Source organism: Ascidia mentula, chromosome 3, assembly GCF_947561715.1.
Source record: "Ascidia mentula chromosome 3, kaAscMent1.1, whole genome shotgun sequence".
NCBI classification, from domain to species: Eukaryota; Metazoa; Chordata; class Ascidiacea; order Phlebobranchia; family Ascidiidae; genus Ascidia; species Ascidia mentula.
Window position 1 is genome coordinate 20465470 of NC_138568.1, and position 23027 is coordinate 20488496.

The 23027-nt window shown below is 41.1% G+C and overlaps 2 protein-coding genes across 2 annotated transcripts in view; both read right to left on the bottom strand.

Moving 5' to 3' along the window:
• The window catches only part of LOC145895919 (uncharacterized), a 52110-nt gene that overhangs the window by 6110 nt on the left and 22973 nt on the right, over positions 1-23027 (bottom strand). The gene's annotated exons all lie outside the window — the stretch shown is intronic.
• LOC145894585 (uncharacterized) lies at positions 464-21540 on the bottom strand. Its single transcript, XM_082983204.1, has 10 exons — positions 21434-21540; positions 21313-21386; positions 16473-16575; positions 15366-15884; positions 10595-10668; positions 10342-10486; positions 1630-1974; positions 1147-1320; positions 713-1087; positions 464-635 (listed from the first exon to the last, which is right to left on the bottom strand). The coding sequence occupies exons 1-10, from the start codon at positions 21538-21540 to the stop codon at positions 464-466; spliced, it is 2088 nt and encodes a 695-aa protein (XP_082839330.1).

Sequence of the window (23027 nt, forward strand, 5' to 3'; positions counted from 1 at the left end):
AGACGCTTAACCTCCAAACACGTACTGCAGGGTAGCTGGGGAACAGACAAACATATTGAAACCCCTTCAACCCAACAACTAAAACTGTCAACTTAGTTTTGTGTAAATTCCCTTTGGTTGCCCATTATTGAAACACTGTTGCGTCACAAATGTTGCTCGCTTGTATCGTGCCCAGATATGCGATGACTTGCATTTAAAGTCTTTTTCGACTACAATACTTTGTATTGAAGGTCTATAACGACTTTATGATGTCATGACAGTAAAGGAATGGGTATTTTCCTACAGCAGCGAAATACATCATTTTAAACTGCATTATTCATGAGTCATGCCAATGAAAACAAGTCATGTAGTATTTACAGACACTTAACACACCTTACACTATTGCAAGTCATTGATTTCTGGTGACGCATTGGATGTCAGTGGTTTCAATCCAAAAAAGAATAAACTAATGCTTTATCACTTACTAATGAAACTTGCCACAATCTTTGGTTTTCCCAGGTTGACAAAAACATTCGTCACTTTTATCGGGACAGTCGATGACGTCATCACATACACTTGACCTTGCGATGATCATAGGGTCATTTGTACATTGGAAGCATAAACGGTGATTGAAGGTCCCCAAACTTCGCATGTCTCTGCAAATGACACAAGTCAATTCTGTCTGATCTTAACCTGTAGGAATTTTTAACCAACCACAACAGTTCACAAATACCTGACATCTCCATTCCCTGAGATGTAACACAAATCAGATTTATCATCACAATCAGAAATGCCGTCCCATAGAAACATTTGCGGAAGATTGCAATTCCTGCCATTCCGAACACATTTGAATCCATGTCCATTATTCCAGTGTTGGAAAGCTGGACAGTCATTGCAAGGATCGCCATCACAAACAGTCGAACGTTTCCAACAAGCTGAATTTGGACACTGGAAGTGGGAGGGGCAGAGGTACTCACATGGGGAATTCCCCAGACAATGAGCAAGCTTGTCGCAGATTTCATTTTTTGAGTTACAGGAAAAGTTGGCTGGATAAATTTTGTTGTAACAGATTCCATTATTGTCGAAACAATCACAACGTGGCTTTGAACTAAATAAAATAAATTTGCATCAACGAAATAAAAGGTATTTTCATAACCACAAAAATACCATATATTGTTGTTGCTACACTGCTGAGGGAATTTCCCATTACAACTGGTTTCATCACTCATATCAGGGCAATCTATGACCTCATCACAAACACTTGACCTTGAGATGATCATAGGGTCATTTGTACATTGGAAACACAGTCGTTCGTTCAGAGATGAAGAAGTACGAATATTTCTACAATAACAAATTTGTTTATAGATGCCATACTTTGTCCATAAGCAGGCAATTAAATCAGTTCATTTTATTATCATAACCATTAATATAAACAACAAAGTTCACATGACTAAAATTATATTTAACTCAAAAACGTTTCTTTTATTTCGTTTTCACTGCAATAGGAAGGATGACGTCAGTAGAAACACCGATCCAATGGCGTTAAAAGAAAATATGATATATAGTAAGATAAGGAACACATTGAGAGAGGGAAGTCTGGGGCAGTGCTGGCAAGTATGCATATGCAAAACACAATCAAAAACGAAATACCTAACATCTCCATTCTCCGAGGTGTAACACAAATCAGATTTATCGTCACAGTCAGAAATACCGTCCCGTAAAAACATTTGCGGAAGATTGCAATTCCTGCCATGCCGAACACATTTGAATCCATGTCCATTATTCCAGTGTTGGAAAGCTGGACAGTCATTGCAAGGATCGCCATCACAAACAGTCGAACGTTTCCAACAAGCTGAATTCGGACACTGAAAGTGGGAAGGGCATCCACCGTCACACAGCGTTTTTCCAACACATTGGATATTTCCTTTGCAAAACTCCTTCACTCTTAGGGCGCATACTTTGTTTGAATCGAAGTAGCCAAACTTGTTGTTGCAACTGTAACAAAAGTAAAGTATTACGTCATAAAACAAAAGTTTCGGAAGATTTGTGTTAGTTATTGTTTAAAAATGAAGAGTCGTCATGGCTGATAATCAGTAAATGTTAGGTTTGGTTTTAAATAAACCACATTAATGCCAATTAGTCATGCACGACTGGGTATGCAGATATGTGAATAACAAAACACAACCTACGACTTTACAATAATTTCGCGTAACATCTGCTAAAAAAAACTAATAGAAAGCAAATTGGAGTCAATATTATAATTTATGTGAGCTGTAAACAGTTGATCATTGTTTCGTTCTATAAGGTGTCATCAGTGCAGCTTGGTGCGATTGATGCTGACGATCATGCCGACCATCCGGTCAGGCAAATACTTCTAGTTTGTGGTGACAATACAGCCACCGTCATCCGTTGGGCACCAAAATAGGTGCAACCATACGGAGAACAGGGTGGAGTAAACTATTGGAAACAGGTAATTATTCGTGTAACTCTGTGAAGCAATGCTAAATTTATCAAATCTTTCGCGAAGATTTATATTCCTTCGAAAGGATTTCGACAAATGTCAATGAACGAAAAGCAGCTGCAAACGAGACAGCAGACGCAAAACCACCGCAAACCGTAGATAAGAGCAAGACAGACGCCTGACCCGTATCTTAACCTGGGTTCAAATCCCGGTGACGATACCGCCACAACTCCCGTGGTTCCTACAGAACCACCCACGCAACCAGTTGCCACAAGTCAACCATGCGGGACGACGGCATTACCGAAATGCGGTCCCACAAACGGAAGAAAACATCGTACTGCCACACTACATACGCAACATCAGGCAAGCATCTTGAATGTCTGTGTGACAAAGTACATTCAAAATAACGCTGTGACGATTCTATTTGAATAAGTAAGCATCATACGTCAGTTACCTACTATTTCGACAAGCTATTTTCTCTATTTGATCATTTACAAGTTGTTCAAGGCAGTTATCGGAAGGATTTACCAGTTTTATTTTGGAACTTCTTTTGAAACGTAATTGTCAGCTGTGAATGTGTTTGGAGGAGATTCTTGAGGTCGCTTGTTTATCCAGCCCGGCCCTTTTCAGGGCCACTATTTCGTATTGTTTAGTAGAGGTTAGGCGACAAGCGGCCAGGGTGTGTTCTGTTGTCTTTGACGCACCATATTCTGTTTTACAATATGCAAATGAATTTTGCAAAAGCTGTAGCCGGGCCCAGTGTGGCGGCCCGATCTGTGCCAGTAAGAGATCCGTTTGATACGGACGAAAACTTGGAGGTAGACGCCCGTTTCAACCCAGGGCTGAAGCGTCCAGAGATTTTGGCTTTGTTGCGCCAACATAACATTCGCTGGCGGACTTTCCTTGAAGGTATATTGCAATTCTCGAATGGCAGAGTTAAATTGTACTGCCCATCAAAAGATAAGGCCCATGAATTCGCCATGGCGCTGAGAGCGACAGGAAAGCCTGTGTACGCAACCGCACGTTGCGAGGACGAAGAGTGTGTGACCCTCACAAAGGTTCCCCCGCGCATCCCGATGCAAGCGCTACTCGCCTATTTTGCAAAATACGCCCCTACAATTAGAGGGTGGAAAACAAACGATGACTATGGCCTCTACGGAGGCAAACGCATTATCATTATGAAGGGTTCTGTGTTGAAAGAAAACCCAATTCCAGAGCGGGTGCGCCTCGGCAAAAATATGGTTGAAATAAAATATAACGGCCAGCCCAAGAAGTGCGATTTTTGTATGGAGATGGGCCATGTTAAAAGTGACTATCCAAGCTTTGCCAGGCAAGCCGAAGAGCGAAGGCAGTCAGCCGTGAAAGGAAGTGCCGGCGATAAAGCGCCGAATGTGCAAGAACAAGAAAATCGTCCAGATAAGAAGGCTCCAGAGGCAAACATAAACGTCAAATGCGGCAGCTGATAATGCGCCGGACCATAACAAGCAAGCGACCTTAGACGTCGCAACATCTCGCCAGGTGGAAATCCAAAAACGACACCTGTTGTCGCTGGCGCTGCGCCATCGACTGTGACGGCTGACGTCACACCTGGCGAACCAGCTGTTGACCGTGCGCCCCCGACCGTGACAGCTGACGTCACAAGAAGCGGCGTGAAGTCTCCAGAGGCGCCACTCTCTAGCGCCCCAACGCCCGTTAAAGGAATAACAGACAAGACACCAGAGGCGGTACATCGACGCATCCCGCAGCCCGAGTTGGCTAATACCGCTACTACACGTCACAACAACAACAAGTCTGCAGAGGCGCTACCACCCTCTAGCGCCGCAACGGTCACCGGTGTTCGAGAGAGCAAGACACCAGAGGCGTACATCACCGTATCCCGCGGCCCGAGTTGGCCGATACCGCTACAACCCCAACACACCAATCATTACCTGTGGCCACATCCACACCGAAACCACTAATGCGGGACGACGAGCAATTCACCGAAGTACGTTCGCGCAAACGGAAGCAGAGCGAATCACCACCGATTCCGAAGAAAACGGCATGTTGCCATACCGCGTACACAGGCAAGAATATTGTATGCTTATGCGGAACTCTACATTTAAAATGCCGCTGCGGCAATTGGGCTCCGGATGAGGCTTATACAAGCCCATCCCGCTGCACGAACAAAAAATGCCAACGGCTTTTAATTAGTTGCAACTGCGGCGCCACTTATAATCTATTGCCCGGGGAACAAACTGTGTGTAGTTGTGAAACGGTCATACCGAATGACTTCAACACCACCTGTCTTTAGAATGACCCAAATTAATACCACGTGACTTTGTTTATGTTTTGTTTTCGTTTAAAGTCACAATGGCGCCTACATCTTATTTGCGTATATGTACGTTGAATTTTAACGGCTTAGGCCAGGCAACCAAGAGAAGGGCCCTATTTCGGTACCTTTCCTCTTTGAACTTTGACCTTTTTTGCTTACAATAAACTCACTCTACCCCCCATACCGAATCTCTGTGGAAGTCCGAATGGTCTTCCGGTCCCATCCTCTTAAACTCGGCACCTCTAAAAGGCTCTGCCTGGGGGGGTGTCGCAGTTTTTCTGAATTCCTCCAATCTCCAAATCCTTAATTCCGTTTCTGACTCTGAAGGTCGCATCATTGCGGCCGACATATCAACCCTGACCCACACCTTTCACTTGGTTAATATATACGCACCCTCCGGCACAAAAAATTACATATTCAACAACAAATTCTTCGACTCCCTCTTCCCGTATATCTCCTCTTCCCACCCCATAGTATTCGCCGGTGATTTCAACTGTGTAGTAGACCCCGCCCTGGACAGACACCCCCCAACAGCCAACCGCCAACCAAGTCATTCACTCATTAAATTAATTTCCACTTTTGACCTACAAGACACCTTTCGAATTCTCCACCCAACCCTCCGTCAATACTCACGTCGCGCCCCAGGGACCCAGTCACGCATCGATAGATTATACACATCAAAACAATTAATTCTTAAACACCATTCCTTTTCGCCTTGCCCCTTTTCCGATCACGATGCAGTGCTAACAACTCTAAACCTTATTTCCGCACCCCCAAGAGGCCGTGGATCCTGGAAAAATAATGTGAATACCCTTCACGACCCTCAGTTTTCCCAAAGTCTTAGACAAACCTACCCTCTATGGCAAACCTTGGCTTCCCTTCATTCCAACCCCCTGGACCATTGGCTAACCCTAAAATTTAAATTTAAACAGCTCACACAAACCCATTCAAAACTCCTGGCCCAACAATCACGAAAAGAAACCCAAACCCTACAGCAACAATTTGAAATCTACCGCCAAATCCTCAACGACGACCCATCACCTAAAAATTTCGATAAATTCCAATCCGCCAAAAAATCCCTTAAAGAACTCTACATCTCAAAATCCCGAACCTCTATTTTCCGATCCCTCTCTTCTGACCCTCAATTTAAAAATATAGCTGATAAAACCCTTTATTCTAAGTTAATTCCCACCCGCCGCCACGCCCCTATACTCGAACTCCAGGATAACCACGGTCTCCCTCGATCCACCCCTAAGGAACTCCTCTCACATACCCGACATTTTTTCGAAACCCTCTACGCAGACCAACAGCTACCAGCACCCGGCCCTGATAACGATTTTCTTAGAATTTCTCCCAAACCTATCCCGGAACAGCACCTCGAAGCACTTTCGCGCCCCATCACACAACAGGAAATTAAACAAACCCTTTCCCTCTTTCCCACTGGCAAAACCTCCGGCCCCGACGGTCTCAGCATCGAGTTTTACGCGCACTACTGGGACCTGATCGGGGCCGACCTCACCGACGCGCTTAATTTTTCATACTTTAATTCATATACTCCATCAGAATTCAACCTCGGACATTTGACCCTTATTCATAAAAAAAACGATCCCACCCTGTTAAATAATTACCGCCCTATTTCTTTGTTAAACACAGACCTAAAAATCCTACACAAACTCTTGAACCTCCGCTTGAAACACTTCATACCCGACATTCTCTCAAGTAATCAATTCGCTATCCCCGGCTCCTCAACCTCCAACGCAACTCTACTCTTACGCGATCTCCACCACCACGCATCCTCCATCAATTCGGACACCTTCTTCGTTTCCCTAGATTTTCAGAAAGCTTTTGACTCAGTTTCATTTTCATGGCTACTTCTCCAGTTACATCTCAAACGCTTTCCCACTTGCTTTACTAATTACCTTTCTGCACTTCACTCTAGCGCCAACTCCCGGGCCTTCGTAAACGGCTTTGCCACAAGGGACTTTCCCATCAGGAGAGGAGTCAGACAAGGAGACCCCCTTAGTCTGAACCTCTTCCTGATTGCCCTAGATCCGCTCCTCGTTGCCCTACAAAACAACGCTTCTATTGATTCAACCCCCGTGCCGTGCCGCAACACACCCAAGGCATTCGCTTACGCCGATGACGTCACCCTAGTGGTGGCTCATCGGCATTCCCTCACCAAAGCCCTCGGCCTCATTCACAATTTTGGTAAATTTTCCGGATTAAAACTTAACCCCACCAAAACCAATGCGATTGCCATTCTTCGACCCCCCCATGACGACCCAACCTTATCTCAGATAAAATGGAACCCTAAATCTATAACACCGTTAAATACCCCAATAGGCGCACCATCGGACATTACCGCGGCATGGCACAAGGCAGTCACCTCTTTGCAATCCCGTTTCTCACTTTTGATTCTAAATGCATCCTCACTAAGACTATACTTTTACCCCAAATTTCATACCTCGCTAAAACTTACCCCTTACCAACCCTGCAACGATAACGCATCGACGGCATTGTGGTGAAGTTCGCCGTCGGCCCAAACAATCCAACCTTGCCAATTAACATCCTGGCAGCCCGTCGTGACCATGGCGGTTACGGCGCGGCAAACATTCCCCTCTACGCTGACCTATCACTTCTCTATCCTATCAAACAATATTATAACCACCGCCTTCTAGAAACCCCGACAACCGCACAGCTTTCATTCATCGAATACAACCTTGGCCTCTCCCTTAGCAAACTTTTCCACCTAAGAACCAGAAACTTTCTCCCGCACGCAATCACACCCTCTCCCCACTACAAATTCCTGTTGGACCTTTTGGAAACCTTGAACCTCACAGAAGCCGAGCTGATGTCACGCAAAACAAAACCCCTATACCTCCGTATTATTGACAACGCTACGACACCTCACCAATTCAACGACTGGGTCCAAATCCACCACCCGATATTCCCGAATTACTTAAAATCCTTTAATTACCGGCTTACCCACAAAATTTTACCGCTAAACTGTCAAAAATCCTACCTCCCCCTGGACCAGCAACCTCACTGTTATTTATGCAATTACCCCTTTGAAACTTTTACTCATCTATTCCACGATTGTCCTTCCATTCAGCCTCTTCTCTCCTTGATTCGCAACGCCTTTCAAACTTTATCTGATCTAAACACCTGTCCTTTTGACACACCTTTACACATCGCCTTCCCAACACTTCATAATACAACACCTTACACGAAAACATTAGGAGCACTTTTAAACACCTCACTAACACACACTATCTGGAAAACACGAAACAGAATCAAACATGACACACGACCCATCAATGACATACCCCGGCACTTGATAACATCCTGCAAAACCTCTTTACGCTTAAAACTATCTATACAGCGAAATAGGGACAACCCCCTTCTCGAGGAGGTCCTGGCCGACGTTGTCAACACCCTTTACCAGACAAATACCGACACCCAATAATAGCGCCCACTCGCGGATGACTAAAACATAATGTACGAGACCATCTACGGCAATAGCCAAAATAACTGCAAAACGCCCCACTTTAGCGTCCACTCGTGGACTATGTAGTCTCCACCAAATAACCACTGGATGACACTGCCTTTCTCCGTACGGGTTTGTGATTGCGTTGTTATTCGCATTTGTTGTTTACCGCTCGCCATTAAATTACGCCCACCTGTGGGTAAAAATTACATGATAGACCAACCACTGGGGGTCGGTATATTTCCCCCGAACGTTTTTATTTTTGTGTTATTGTGTTGACTGTTCATTCTTGTTACTTTCGCTCGCCATTTAGATTAGTTGTACATGTGGCACATGTCATAATCTAATGCCCGGAGAGAAGGTTATGTATAACTATAAGGCAATAGTACCAAATGACTTCAACACAAACTGTTTTTAGCAAGCCAATATCTTGTACTTTTGTTATTGTTTTTGACAATGGCGCCCACTTCGTACATACGTGTGTGCATTTCGGACTTCCGGTCCCATCCTCTTAAACTCGGTGCCTCTGCAGGGATTGGTTGTTACGAGATGGTCAACATCCCCCTCTTTGCTGACCTCTCACCTCTCTCTTCTTTTAAAACAATATTACAAACCCCGCATACTGGAAACCCCCACAACACCCCAACTATCCCTCATTGAATACAACCTTGAAATTCCCTAAATTACACGACCTACGAATTAGAAACACGCACTTTTTAATATGAACACCACCTACTTTGACACCGCTGCACACCTAAACTTTCCCAAACTCCCACAACCTAATACACCCTACGCCACAACCCTTACAGCCCTTCTGAACACCTCTACGTTGCCATACCATTTCGAAAAACCGTAACTGAATCCGCAGTGACCCTCGCCCTTTGAACAAGACCCCCCAACACCTCATCCAATCCCTTAAACAGTCCATAAACTTTAAGTTCGTAATCCAGCGGAACAGGGACAACACCTTTCCTGAAGGCGTCCTGGCCGATGTCAAACATTCTATAAATTAATTAACCTTCTCTCCACCCCATTCTTACATCAACAAAACTTAATCCTGTACCATTACTTAATTTGTTTTTTTTTTGTTATTCACGTTTAACATAGCTTACTTTTTTCTGACGTGTTTTTCTCTTATCCTCTTTACTCTTCTCCCACATTTTTCTTTTAATACGTTCTTTTCTTTTTTGCCATCGTTTATAATATTTCTGTTTCTATTGCTTTGTGTAAATTTTTGTGTGATATTCGTTGTGGCGGATTGGTTTTCCAGAATACAAAAATACACAGTGGCCATCTGTCTGCAGCTCACAGCATTCATATTATTGGCTCCACTTTGCTTGTGTATCAGATAAGCAACGCCTGCTAAAAATCTTTAACATGAAACTTGCTAGTGGGAATACACTTTTCGTGCGCTATAATAGTCAATTCCTCAATACGACGTTTCAAAAGTAAATGCATTATGATGGTAACGAATTTATACCACCTACAATATCAAAAATATTTTAACTTTCGTTCTGCGCCAAAAATATTTTACTGAGGAAACCTGATACTGGTAATAAAGGCACAGAGTGTTGCTTCTTTGTATTACCGAACAATTCCACATGTTTGGTAATAATGCCACGTTTTACGTAACATTGCCACGTGTTTGGTAACAATGCTCAATTTAAAAACAATGTGTTAAACAGGCGAACATTATTGAAACTTTTACTTATCACGACTTTTTGACGACAATTTATGCAAAAAGATTGACGATTACGTTTATTTAAAATTTTGTCAAACGCAAACTGTGATGCGATCGACGTGTTGGCCACCCCTGATATAAACCTTTACTTATCTTAGATTCACTCTTTGCGTCACCCACTGGCCACTTCTTACCTCAACAACATTATTGTTACATGTGAGTGTTTCGCAATCAATAATTCCCTTGAAATATTGAAAACACTTCTAAACGCGTGGGGTTTTGAAACTCTCTTATTTGACCCGACTTTATTATGAACCGTTCAAAATTCGTTATTTTAATAAAAGTCAAACCCTGATAACATCGTCTATTGATTGGTCAACACTAATACAACGAATGTAGGGAACATATTTAAGTGCTTTCACCTCATGTAAGGACTGGTGAGGTTTTCAGGATAAGTGGAAAAGTTGGCCAGTTTCTCGTCACTTCCGTCCCTGCAATCGGAACCACGGGGATCATCATCACAAAACCACCTAGTCCACACCTTCCTCCCATTATCACAAGTGAACTCTGCACAAAACACATGAACGTAAATCGATTTGAAATCCATCAAAATTTGTAAAACGAACCAATATATTAAATTAATTTAGAGTTGATGATTTGCAACAAAATACTTACTTGCGCCATATTTATACCCCGCTGCAGCAATTGTGATGAAGGAGAGCAGGATTCCAACCACCTTCAACCAATACCTGATAAAAACACAAAGAGTTTATATCTTGTAATGATATATTTCTCTTATTCAGGGGGATGACGTCATCGTGGATTTTAGTTTTACAAACTTTATGTCTAAGGAACACTGCAACGTTATTTAAGTTAACTGGTAACCGCCAAAATTTCAATGGCTTTTTAGATAAACTGTCGTCACTTTTTTCCTTTTTTCGTTTTATTCTCATCCGCTTGTTGCTCAAACGCTTAGAATAAATATTCAGTAGTTTTCGCCAAATCTCGACAGCTCACGGAACCCTTCATATTTTCTGATGAAACTTATATTCAAAGAGTTTTATTGTCATTTTTGGAAAACGAAGGTTTATTCACCACACTGGTTCAACCATATAACTGATTTAAATACTAAACCACGCTTAGTTTACTCCAGCCGATCCGTCGGGATACCATTGCTTACAAAAAGCGGGCAAATATTGTAAGCGACCGTTTATAACCAGCTGTCAGATTATGACCAGACATAATTTTTGTGCGATATGAACCAAAATTTCGTCCTGCACTCACAATGCGCCTGGAGAAGCGTAAGACACCGTGCAAGTTAATAACACCTGTTAACTTGATCACAGGCCAGACCGAGTTTAACCTCACTCTATAAACCGTAGCCCCAACCATGCTAAGACTTGCATAGAAATAACAAATTAAAATTTGAACGTCCACGCTTAGACATGGTAAATATTTACGTTCATTTTTATCCCGCGCAAAAATTATGCATATTTATTGTTTTTACGAGAAAAATGTGGCTATATTTTACCATGTATAGAATTTAAATAGCTCACAAACCTTGTTCCCATTTTTAGTCTGTCGGACTCTTCTCTGATCCGTCTCAAATCCTCTCTCCGATCAACCTACGACTTCTGCAACACAAAATGTTTTGAGTTGTGTAAGTTACAGTTTAACAAATCCTCGCAAAGTAACCAGTATTCAATAACTTTTTCTGACATAATGTTTGTTGATGTGGATTCGTTTCAACAACCAATCTACACATACCTGTAAATGGTTGAAAAAGTTGTTGGCATATAAGCTAGCCTAGATCACCGTAAAATATTGAACTCCCCTAGGGAAATACCAATATATCAATGTACATTGTCAAGTAGATGCCCAGTCTATATTTATGCAACCTTACTACTGTCATTAGATTTGCTTTCGCACTAAACACAGCCAGCGATTAAATATAGACAGGCATTGTTACGCAAATAATATGGATATTCTGCATTGTTCCTTTTACCTCCATATTCATTATGACGATATTTGTTTTTTCTTTGCACTTCCTATTGTCCCAACACGAGACTGAGGCTAGGGCACAAGGGCCACACGGTCGGGCATTGCGCGGCTTCCATACGATTGTCCTTCTACAAACTAATATCACGTGTCGCAATATTTATTCACGGCGTAATTGTGTTTAGCTTACTTACGAACGCAACTCTGCCTCACAAATAAGAAACTTCTTACTTGACTTCGTCTGGGACAATTTGGATTTATTCCATCAATGGTTTCATCGACTCATGATATTTTGTGTTCATATTTGTTGTTCAACAGCGTAGTTAGCGCGAAAAATAAAAATGATGGGATTTGTGAATATTTAGTGATGCTGCAACTTAGCAACTTATATGATTTAGTTAAAAATGTAATCGTGCAAGATATTGTGTATATTTGATTAAACAAGTGGTTCCCAAAGTGGGCGCAATCGTACGGGGGGCGCAGGAGACCGAATGAGCGATTGGGGGGCGCTAGGAAATAAATGAGCGCTTTGTGACAGGGTAAATTTTCTCTTATAGCGTAAGTCAGTGTTTCCCAACCGGTGGTACGTGTACAACTAGTAGTACGCGACCGCATTCCAGGTGGTACATGAGCATCTATCCGTAATTTGCGGGTATAGTTCAAATTTAATAAGCCGTAACTGATTTCAAAATTTCGGATAGTTCATCCCCTAGGTTACTTTGTAAGATTCAATTAGGTGGTACACGACGAAATTGTTTTACCTCCAAGTGGTACGCAACCACAAAAAGGTTGGGAATCACTGGCCCAAATGATTCAGTCCAATCTTTGTATAATTTATGCTACTGCAAAAAGGGCTTTTCTCGCATGCTGAACTAGAAGTCAGAATGAGGATTTTCGGTGGTATGGTTTACTTGTTGTTAACTAGAGTTTGGTATTCAAATGTCAGAAATCAGACGAAATTGGTGTCATTCCACCAACCTCACCCATCGCATTAATTGACAAGCAACAAATAAATTCGATATGTTTTTTGTCTGTTCTGTTGGGCGTTGTTAAATGACTAAGGTGTTTGAAAGGCGGTACTTTAAAAAAGTTTGAGAAACACTGGATTAAACAAATCGCTTGCAATGTCAATGAACATATGTTTAACTCAGTGCACGCTGGTAAAAACCAATCAAATTATTTGACGATCCAATATTTTGTTTAGCCTAGATCACAGCAAAATATCCAACTCCAACGAAAAAATGTGCCCTAGGGAAATACCAATATATCAATGTATATTGTTAAGTATGATGCCCAGTCTATATTCATGCAACCTTACTATTGTCCTTAGATTTGCCTTCGCACTAAACACAGCCAGCGATTAAATATAGACAGGGATTGTTACGCAAATAATATGGATATTCTGCATTGTTCCTTTTACCTCCATATTCATTATGACGATATTTGTTTTTTCTTTGCACTTCCTATTGTCCCAACACGAGACTGAGGCTAGGGCACAAGGGCCACACGGTCGGGCATTGCGCGGCTTCCATACGATTGTCCTTCTACAAACTAATATCACGTGACGCAATATTTATTCACGGCGTAATTGTGTTTTGCTTACTTACGAACGCAACTCTGACTCACAAATAAGAAACTTCTTACTTCAAGTAAATGGGACTGTACTTGGGGTCACAAGTCATGTTTGTTTCTCTTCGGGCAAAACTTGGACTTCGTCTGAGACAATTTGGATTTATTCCATCAATGGTTTCATCGACCCATGATATTTTGTGTTCATATTTGTTGTTCAACAGCGTAGTTAGCGCGAAAAAAAAATGATGGGATTTGTGAATATTTAATGATGCTGCAACTTTCATGATTCAGTTAAAAATGTAATCGTGCAAGATATTGTGTATATTTGATTAAACAAGTGGTTCCCAAAATGGGCGCAATCGTACGGGGGGCGCTGGAGACCAAATGGGCGATTGGGGGGCGCTAGGAAATAAATGAGCACTTTGTCACAGGGCAAATTTTCTCTTATAGCGTAAGTCAGTGTTTCCCAACCGGTGGTACGTGTACAACTAGTAGTACGCGACCGCATTCCAGGTGGTACGTGAGCACCTTTACGCAATTTGCGGGTATAGTTCGAATTCAATAAATCGTAACTGATTTCAAAATTTCGGATAATTCATCCCCTATGTTACTTTGTAACACTCAACTAGGTGGTATACGACGAAATTGTTTTACCTCCAAGTGGTACGCAACCACAAAAAGGTTGGGAATCACTGGCCCAAATGATTCAGTCCAATCTTTGTATAATTTATGCTACTGCAAAAAGGGCTTTTCTCGCATGCTGAACTAGAAGTAAAAATGAGGATTTTCGGTGGTATGGTTTACTTGTTGTTAACTAGAGTTTGGTATTCAAATATTAGAAATCAGACGAAATTGGTGTCATTTTACTAACCTCACCCATCGCATTAATTGACAAGCAACAATAAATTCGTTATGTTTTTTGTCTGTTCCGTTGGGCGTTGTTAAATGACTAATGTGTTTGGGGGGCGGTACTGAAAAAAAGTTTGAGAAACACTGGATTAAACAAATCGCTTGCAATGTCAATGAACATATGTTTAACTCAATGCACGCTGGTAAAAACCAATCAAATTGTTTGAAGGCCATCGAATCCAATATTCTTTTTTAATGACCACGTGCGGTCAACAACCTGATGGCGTATAACGTCGTTGTGTCAAACGACTGCATATATGTAGGCTGCAAAATAAATAAACACGAACATCTTTATGTGAGGCCCACCTCGCTCGCATACTAGAGCGCTGCAATATTTGCATATTGAGACGCACGGATCAACTACTGACTCAAATTAGACAATTAAACAGATGTTTCAAGTTAATTTGCAATAGAGGCACAGCCAGGAAGTGGTCGAACGGGCCAAATTATTGAAATAACTTGCCATTATTCCTTTGATGATCTAAAACATAAGATTGTTGGATTCAAAACAATGTTTAATTACGGACGACGCTTGGAATATAGTTTCCAAATTTTCGGTCAAAATTAACCTGCGCGCCATTGGCAATAGCGCGCCCTGTGGTGTGAACACCTGTATAAAGTACAAAGATAATGTTGCTGTTCCTGTCAGGCATATTATATTTAAATAGTTCGTTTTTCACATAAAACTGTAACTTATATTCACCGAGGCTTCGCTTGCTATCCAGCTAAGCTTTCATAGGCTAATGGTTCAGCACACAACCAACACCAAGAAAACGTACAAACACGAAAAAATAACGCTAACACCGCTTATGATATCACGCGATGTTATAAAAAGGGCTGGAAACAACAGTTACAGCAAGTTGTTGTAAAGCACCAGGAAATATACGCACTGTTTCCTGTCATTAACACAGCGATTGTTCTTGTGGATATGGATCGCTTCTAGAAAAAGGCGCTTTGTATGATCCACCTCCCTGTCAAAAACCTCCTCCTTGTCGAAGCAATCCGATGACATTTTAAGGCAGCATGCTTGCCCAACGCTGTCTTCCTTGCGACTTTTGATGCAACGTCGCGGCGGTGCTCCTTAATTCTGGTTTTCAGGGCTCTTCCGGTATCTCTGAAGTAGACCCCCTCGCACTCTCCGCATGGAATTAAGTAAACCACTCCTTTTGGTTCCGTTGCTTCCGTAGTAATGAGGTGCGACAATAATCTACGGAATGTTGTGTGGGGCCTAATGTAGACCCTAATGCCATAATCGGTCAGCATCCGCTGTAAAATCTCGGTGAGTGTGGGGACATAGGAAAGAACCACCGAACCGAAGGTTGGCGTCGGGTCATTTGATGTGACGCCCGACCTTCTACGTGATATCCACGAGGGATACGAGTTTTCCCGCAGCTCGTGTCGAATGATATTGATCTCTTCGTCATGATCTTCTTTGCTTGAGACCAAAACACCAGCTCTTACTATAAGGGACTGCACAACCGCCTTTCTGTGTTGTAATGGAGAAGGAAAGGTAGCGGTTTGCATGAGTCGGCTTACGGTAGACGCAAGTGCCGATTTTGCCGTCCACGTTTCGGTACACTTCCACATCCAAGAATAGTAGTTTCTTATCAATTTCTTTCTCTAGAGTAAACTTCATAGAATCGCCAATGCCGTTCAGATGGGCAAGGAAGGAATGGAGGACCGATACATCGATAATACAAAACGTATCATCAACTCAAGGCCTCCAAAAACGAGGAAGATGTGCAAATGTTGCAAGCGCCCTATTTTCAATCGTCTCCATTACCGCATTGGCAATCACCCATCGCCGTTCCAAATACCTGTTGGTTAGAAATCCCTCAAAAAGGGAAGTAGGTCGCGTTTAAGCATAAATTAAGCCCTTCTGCAATGTCCTCGCGAGACAGTAGCGTTCGCTCTTTAAGATTTTCGTCTTTTTGTAAACGATGCATGATGTTTTTTAATTTACAATGATTTAAAGTTAGAGGCTCTTCAACATATGGACATATGTTCCCAGCAAACATGGTGGCCTAATGGTTTTAATTTTCTCGTTTGTGGCACAGGTTTTTGTTGCAAATACCGATTATCTGCTTTTACAGATAATTGCACCAGAAGCAAATCAACTTTTCTCAAAAGCAAACTTGTCCAAATTCTGCTGCCCACAATAATATTTGAAGTCGGGCCTACATTGATAGCACATGTGATAATAAACAACGGTGACAAGTGTTTGTTAAAATGTTGCAGAACAGACGTGTTTGCGCGCTTTTAGGAATATCCTGCAATATTCCACAAAACGTTTTCTGCTTGTATTTTATTAACCCAAGTACTTATTATGGGTCTCCATTTAAGTACCTGATGATAAATATATGATATTTTTGCAAAGTTGTAGAAATGACGTAGTTTATAGCAACCACTTTCCATAAACAGAATTAGTCCATACACACAGGGTTTTTTACTTCCAAATGCTTTGCAAGTTTTATAAAATAGATGACGTAATGAAAAAACGCTGGGATAATGTTCACTCAAAATACAAACACCAAGGTCTTCTTCCAAACGGAAATTGTGGGGTTATACATAAATGGTATCCAAGCTGCGCCATAGGCATCCTATTTCTGTGAATACAGTATTATGTTCTTATTGACTACTTTCCGTACGTCTGGTGAATAAATTACAAATGATTACAGGCATGGCTTTCGTTTGGCAAAATCTGCGAGTTCCAAGCGGAGACAGGCGAGTCGATCTCTCAGGTTTTCAACCATCTTTCTCACGTTGAAAACTGGATTGGCCGCGATGTCCTCGTAGTAAAGAACGAGTTTTGTTTTTTTGCTTAACAACACTCTCTGGTGGTTTGTTAACACTCTTTGGTGGTTTGTTAACCGGATGTTCATTTTTCTGCCAATCTTTCTGCGTTGAGTTCTGCGGATAAAAGCAGGAATTGCTTGTAAAGAATGCATGTGTTTTGCGTCATCAGCTTATTAACATAGAACTGCCATGAAGCTTTGAATGCAACCTTCTTTGATCTCATCTTCTGTAACATGCGTGTCGACTTTGTCTTCTGAGTCCGGTAATTAACTGCAGACAAATTCGACTTGTACGGGTTTCTGAATATCATGATAAATAATTCTTCCTATATGTAAGCGAGTTTGTATCTAGAAGGTTGCGTTCGTTGACCACAAATGTTTTGTTAGGTATGAGCACTTTCCAACACATTGGTAGCAAATTGGATGATTTCATGTGAATTAAGATTGTATTCAAAGATTAACCAACAACGGACATTGGGGATGGAGTAAATGACTCTGAATAACCAAAGCTAATATGCCTTTCATCACAAACACCAGTTTTGTTGGCGTTGATGTTGTTAAATTTCCCTTTCTGAAATTGCAGATCATGAATGTTGGATTGGTTGTCTTTTCGTTCAGAAACCTATGCCGTTCTCACCAGACAATATTTGTTGTGGAGTTGGCTGGTTTGTGTTTTGAACTACTAGGTTTAGAACCTTTATTCAAACAGGCAACGTGTACAATGGCATCTGTTCATCTGTCCAAACCATTTGTGAGTTTTAATGGTTTATATAGAGAGAACAGAACTGCTGTGATATATTATCAACTTTTTTTGCTAATAGTTGTTCATTTGCTATTAGTTGGTTTGTTTAAGGTCATTTGTTTGTTTGAATGTCTGCATACTTGTCTCATTTTATTGTTATTGATTTTCAGGTTGTAGTTCTGTGTGTTTGTTTGTATTTGTGGCTTTTTAATCCTAGTAGTGACTGTTTTTTTTTATTTTAGTAGACTGGTTAGGGCTAAATAAAAAAAAACTTGCTTTGAAACTTCCCTGTTATGCAGATATTTAATAGCAAGGCAGTGACGCATTTAAGTTAAATTTACAGTTGAATGAGCGCACATGTGCGTGCTGTTGTCATGGCGAATTTTTGGGTGTTTGGGGCAGTTTTAGTGGGGTTTTGGGGGTATTTCAATTAGGTAGTTACTTTTTGGTGGGTGGTGCTAAAAATTATGTTGAAAATGGAGCAATAAAAACAGGCTGTATTTGTTGAAAAATGAATCGTTTAAGTGTCCAATCATTTGTGATTTTATGAAAGATCCAACTCATATCTACAAATTTTGATCAAAATTAGTCTCCGAAAAAATGGTTTAGCCACTCCCCTAGGGCCATTTTCCCCCCTGGTTACTCAGTATTTTGGTTAAAAGAGCAACAAAAAATGGAACTGGACTTTGCAGAAAAATGAATCGTTAAACTTCCCACTCATTTGCATTTTTTGTAAGTTCCAACTCTTCTCTATGCAATGGCATCAAATTTAGTTGCTGAAAAAGTGTCAAAGCCCTCCCCCAAGGGCTGTTTATACCCCCCGGTTGCTCATATGATCTTCCAGGAGGCCCAGCAAGTCCTTGCTCTGTACAGTCTCATCCAGGAGCAAAATTTTTTTTTCAACTTTGTAGAATTTTAGGTCCCTATGTAAGTCACAAGACCTATCAATGGTCATTGGGAAACAATCGGAACAGTCGCTATATGCATTACAGCTGAGGGCCTTGAAAACAGGATTTCCCCAATTTAATACCCATATAGGTCCTTAATTCTTTTCATCTACACAACAACTAAAAATACAAATGCGTTTTACCTGTGGAAAAGTTCCCACTAGTGGGAAATTATATGGTTGTGGGTAGGTAATTAGTGGGCACCAAATGTACGAAAGTAGTTGTTATGTTCCGTATCAATTGTGTGTCATGCACCTAAAAATGTCCCAAGCGTACAACAGATATAACCAGATGGATGTTAGTTGGCAAAAATATGGCCAGTTAACAAAACTTTGAACGCGGGTTACTTGGCCGCCCTACGAGGTAGCAGCATGATTCTTTTACACGCGAAAGTTCATAGGCTACAGTGCAAATATAATAATGGATTTCTGCGGTAAAAATTTGAACGCAAGTGGAAAGAAGGATTCCGTTCACACTGAAAGTGGAAAATAAGAGAGAAAAAGGTAAAGAACAACCACTCTATTATGATGTTGATCGCACAGATGAACCAAATCTTTCTTTATTTGAGATTAGGCTAAGTAGTGTAATCATTGTAGTGGCAAAAACCTTTGCGAAATGGACTGGACCAATTTGTTCTTTAGAAGTGGCTTGCGAGCATAATAAATAAACAAACAAACATATATCATCAAATATTGCAAAACGTGATTTCTATGCAAGGGTAAAAGTTACTGGCAAAACGCTAATTTACAATCAACGGTTTTCCTTTGTCATTCTGTTTTTGAATGTGACATAAATGCACGCCTAAAATTTAGACGAGTGAACAACACCGCTGCATTTTGTTTGCTTAACTTCTTCGAGAACTAATATCATAACTTTTTTAAACATAGGAGGCGATTGAACAATACCGCCTGTGAGTCATATAGGCGTATTTTATGACGTGTTGATATTTTTTAACTCACTGTGCAATGGACAAACATGATGGCGTATGACACAAATGTACCGCCTACATGTAAAGCCAGACAAGATCAACGTATGGGTGACAAGGTTCTTAAATCAAAACGTTACTTATTTAACCATGTTCGTTTGCAGAAGATTCAGTAATGTTCACATTGCTTATTTCAGGACAAAGTGCGCTATTTAATCCACGTATTCCTTAAACAAGCAACAAGAGTTGCTAACAGGCAGCCATGCTTGGCCAAAACAGACTGAAGTCCAACAAATATCGATACATCAACAATTCTGTCTCAGAAATTAGTCCACTGTGGATTGATGTTTCGCATCTTGAATGGCGTTGGACAGAAACCGTAGCAAAACTGCAAAAAGAAAAGTTATGAACAAAATGATGATTTCATTATTTATAAAGGAAGGTGCTGATATGGTGTGTAGTTCATGTTCTATGTGTCATAGGGTAAATCCTCGCGTCGGTCTTGAGGTTTTGCAGCATTAACATGATGTCAGAAGGTGGTCCATTGAGGGTTTTTGGTGTCTTTTTTATGAGATTACTACACAACTTTCGATATCGCCAACAACCGTGTTGGATTCGCAACATTGGCACCAGTTTCAAAGTGATGGTTATCAAGCCCAACCTGAGCAGCAATAATTAAAAAGCTCTGTCGTTGAAATACAAATGAAAAGAAATATATAAATATATAAAATCAAGTGTAAATAATACATTTCCATTGCAAGTGATTTTTCTTAAATAACTCCAACCATTACTATATTGTTAGAACACTATTCTTTATCGCACGCATTCATCACTGACTCAAATTTAGACATTTAAAGTCAGATGAAGAAAATATCCACAGGAGTTGGTGGTAGAATCGCGTGGATTAAACAGTCGGTAAGTGTGGTATTGACTTCCCTTAAAAGGATGTAGCGTAATGTTGAAGAATTTGTGCAAAATTAAATTTTAACCTTTGGCGGAGTTCCCGCTCCGCTTTCCCGCAGATTTTTGTTTCAACACTCGGTCTCCCTCTTCAACAGCGTGACGACTGATTTCCTGCTCAGCGTTCAAATATTTCCATAATCATGACGATGAAACAATGGTTGCAAGTTGATTGACAGCTTCGTGCGCGGCGCTCCTCGCCTGCCAGTCTGGCAAATTTAATGTTGGCTTCTTGACTGGATAACCCTCAAGGTTTTATCGGTGCCCATGACATTTATATTGATTGTTTATGTTCAAGTACTTTTGTGCAAAATTAAAATGATTCGGTCAACATTTCGGTTTGGATGAATATTAAAACATTCGGCGAATCCCGGACTTACAGATTACCCGAAAAACTATGTGAGATAAACATGATTACGGACAATCTTGCTGAACGTGGCCAAGTTTTGAAACTGTCAAAAAGTTTTGCTGCGCAGATAAAAGAGCTGTGTGTGCAAGAAGAGGTAATGGTTTCATTCAATGTGATTTCCTGTTCACCAACGTACCGGTAATGTTGGCCGCGAACGTTGCAGCCGAAAGATTACGAAACGACTTAACATTGGAACAACGTTGCTCGTTGCTGTCACACATTGTAGATGTCTTCGTTTGGTACTGGATGCCACCTACCTTTGTTTCAGAGGTAATCCTTGAGAAAAGATTTTTGTTACAGCCATTTGGTCTCCAATTTCCGTTGCTGTCGGGAACTTCATGATGGTCGGTTGAACATTGGACATCGTTAGTCAGTCCTCCTCAGTTATGGAGAGGTTTTGTTAATGACTCATTCGTTGCCATGCAACGGGATGACGTGTAGTCGCTGCTCTTACATCTCTGTTGAACCAACTTCACAACGGAAAGCGAGCAAGGCAGTAGGTTGTATTGTTTCGATGTTTTTGTTCGAAGAAAAGAGCGGGCAACCTTTCCACAAGAGTATGCCACAAATTAACTCATTCCGACAGATATTTGTCGTTCGGCTCGGCGCACTCGATCGCCCACAGGCGTGTTTTTCACAGTACACTGAAGCTGAATCATTCATAACAAATGACGTAAAGCGATAACAAGAGATGGGTTACGTGGATATAACGCAAACAATTATCCCCGCCCTTTTTCTCGAACGTAACCGTGGCTTATCGAGGAGGTGTGTTGAGGGCGTGTAGTTGCTTAGCGATCAAGCACAGGAAAGAACCTGTTTTGTTTTCGTCATGATAACAATTGAAACAAGAACCAACTCAAACAGGTGAGGAATTCCTCAACAAACTTATGAAGTGTGGTTGGAACTCGTTCCCCATCAGAATTCACAAGTTCCAAGAATACACACACTTTTACCCTCTCAACACTGTGTTTATTGATAACAACAACAAGTATCAGTAAATATGCGCAATCAGCAAACATTCAACAAAACGATTGAATTTTCGTGGAAGTTTAAATTAGCCGCGAACGAACCAGTTGATATTGAATGCCAAATAGTAGTTGATCGTTAGAAAAATAACTTTAAACAAAAATCTTGCTGCTGAACATTTGATGCAATGCTAACGATAGAATGTGAATTGTGATGCGATTTACACAGAGAGTTTGTCCTGCCAAGAATTTTACGACATTTTTTTTGCATTAAAATATAATTATCAATGATATACAAAATACACAGGGCGAGGTTTATGTACAAGGCGTGCGAGATGGGGTTTTGAGGGGGTGTTTTAAACATTTTTTTGGTGATATTTGAAGGTAGCAGACTATATTTTCATGAGCCAATGGTTTGTTTCCAACATCATATTTACAAGTAAACGTTGATCCAGAAACAAAACGTAGTAGGGAAGTCAGTGGAAGCAAGGGGAATCACCGCATCATAGTTTTGTCCAAAATGATTCTACCCAAGTTGATGTCAAGCTTTCCAACACTCACTCATGATAAGGGTGTCCATGTGTTGGATGACGTGTGAACGTGGACGACGATTCCGATCAACTCAACACGTGACTCAAACCATGGTACATAAAAGGAAGAACCACCACATACGACCAATAAACAAAACTAAGCAAACGGAGTGCGTACATCAACCAAAATTCACGTAGTTTCGTTCTTTTGTTTGGGTCCGTCGTCAAAGATGTTACTTTGTCCTACTTGTGAGATTTTTAAATGCAAATTTGTAACTTGGAATATCAATTTTGTGTTGTAGTAACTTTGCCATCACAAACTAAATATTATTCTACACATGGAAGGTACGCGTGAC

Coding starts and splice junctions, on each gene's coding strand:
- LOC145894585 (XM_082983204.1), bottom strand. CDS start 21,540: ATGTCCAATGTTCAACCGACCATCATGAAGTTCCCGACAGCAACGGAA. Junction 10,669..15,365: donor AGGAGGTTTTTGACAGGGAG/GTGGATCATACA, acceptor TGTTTTTATCAG/GTATTGGTTGAAGGTGGTTG. Junction 1,088..1,146: donor TGTAGCAACAACAATATATG/GTATTTTTGTGG, acceptor TATTTTATTTAG/TTCAAAGCCACGTTGTGATT.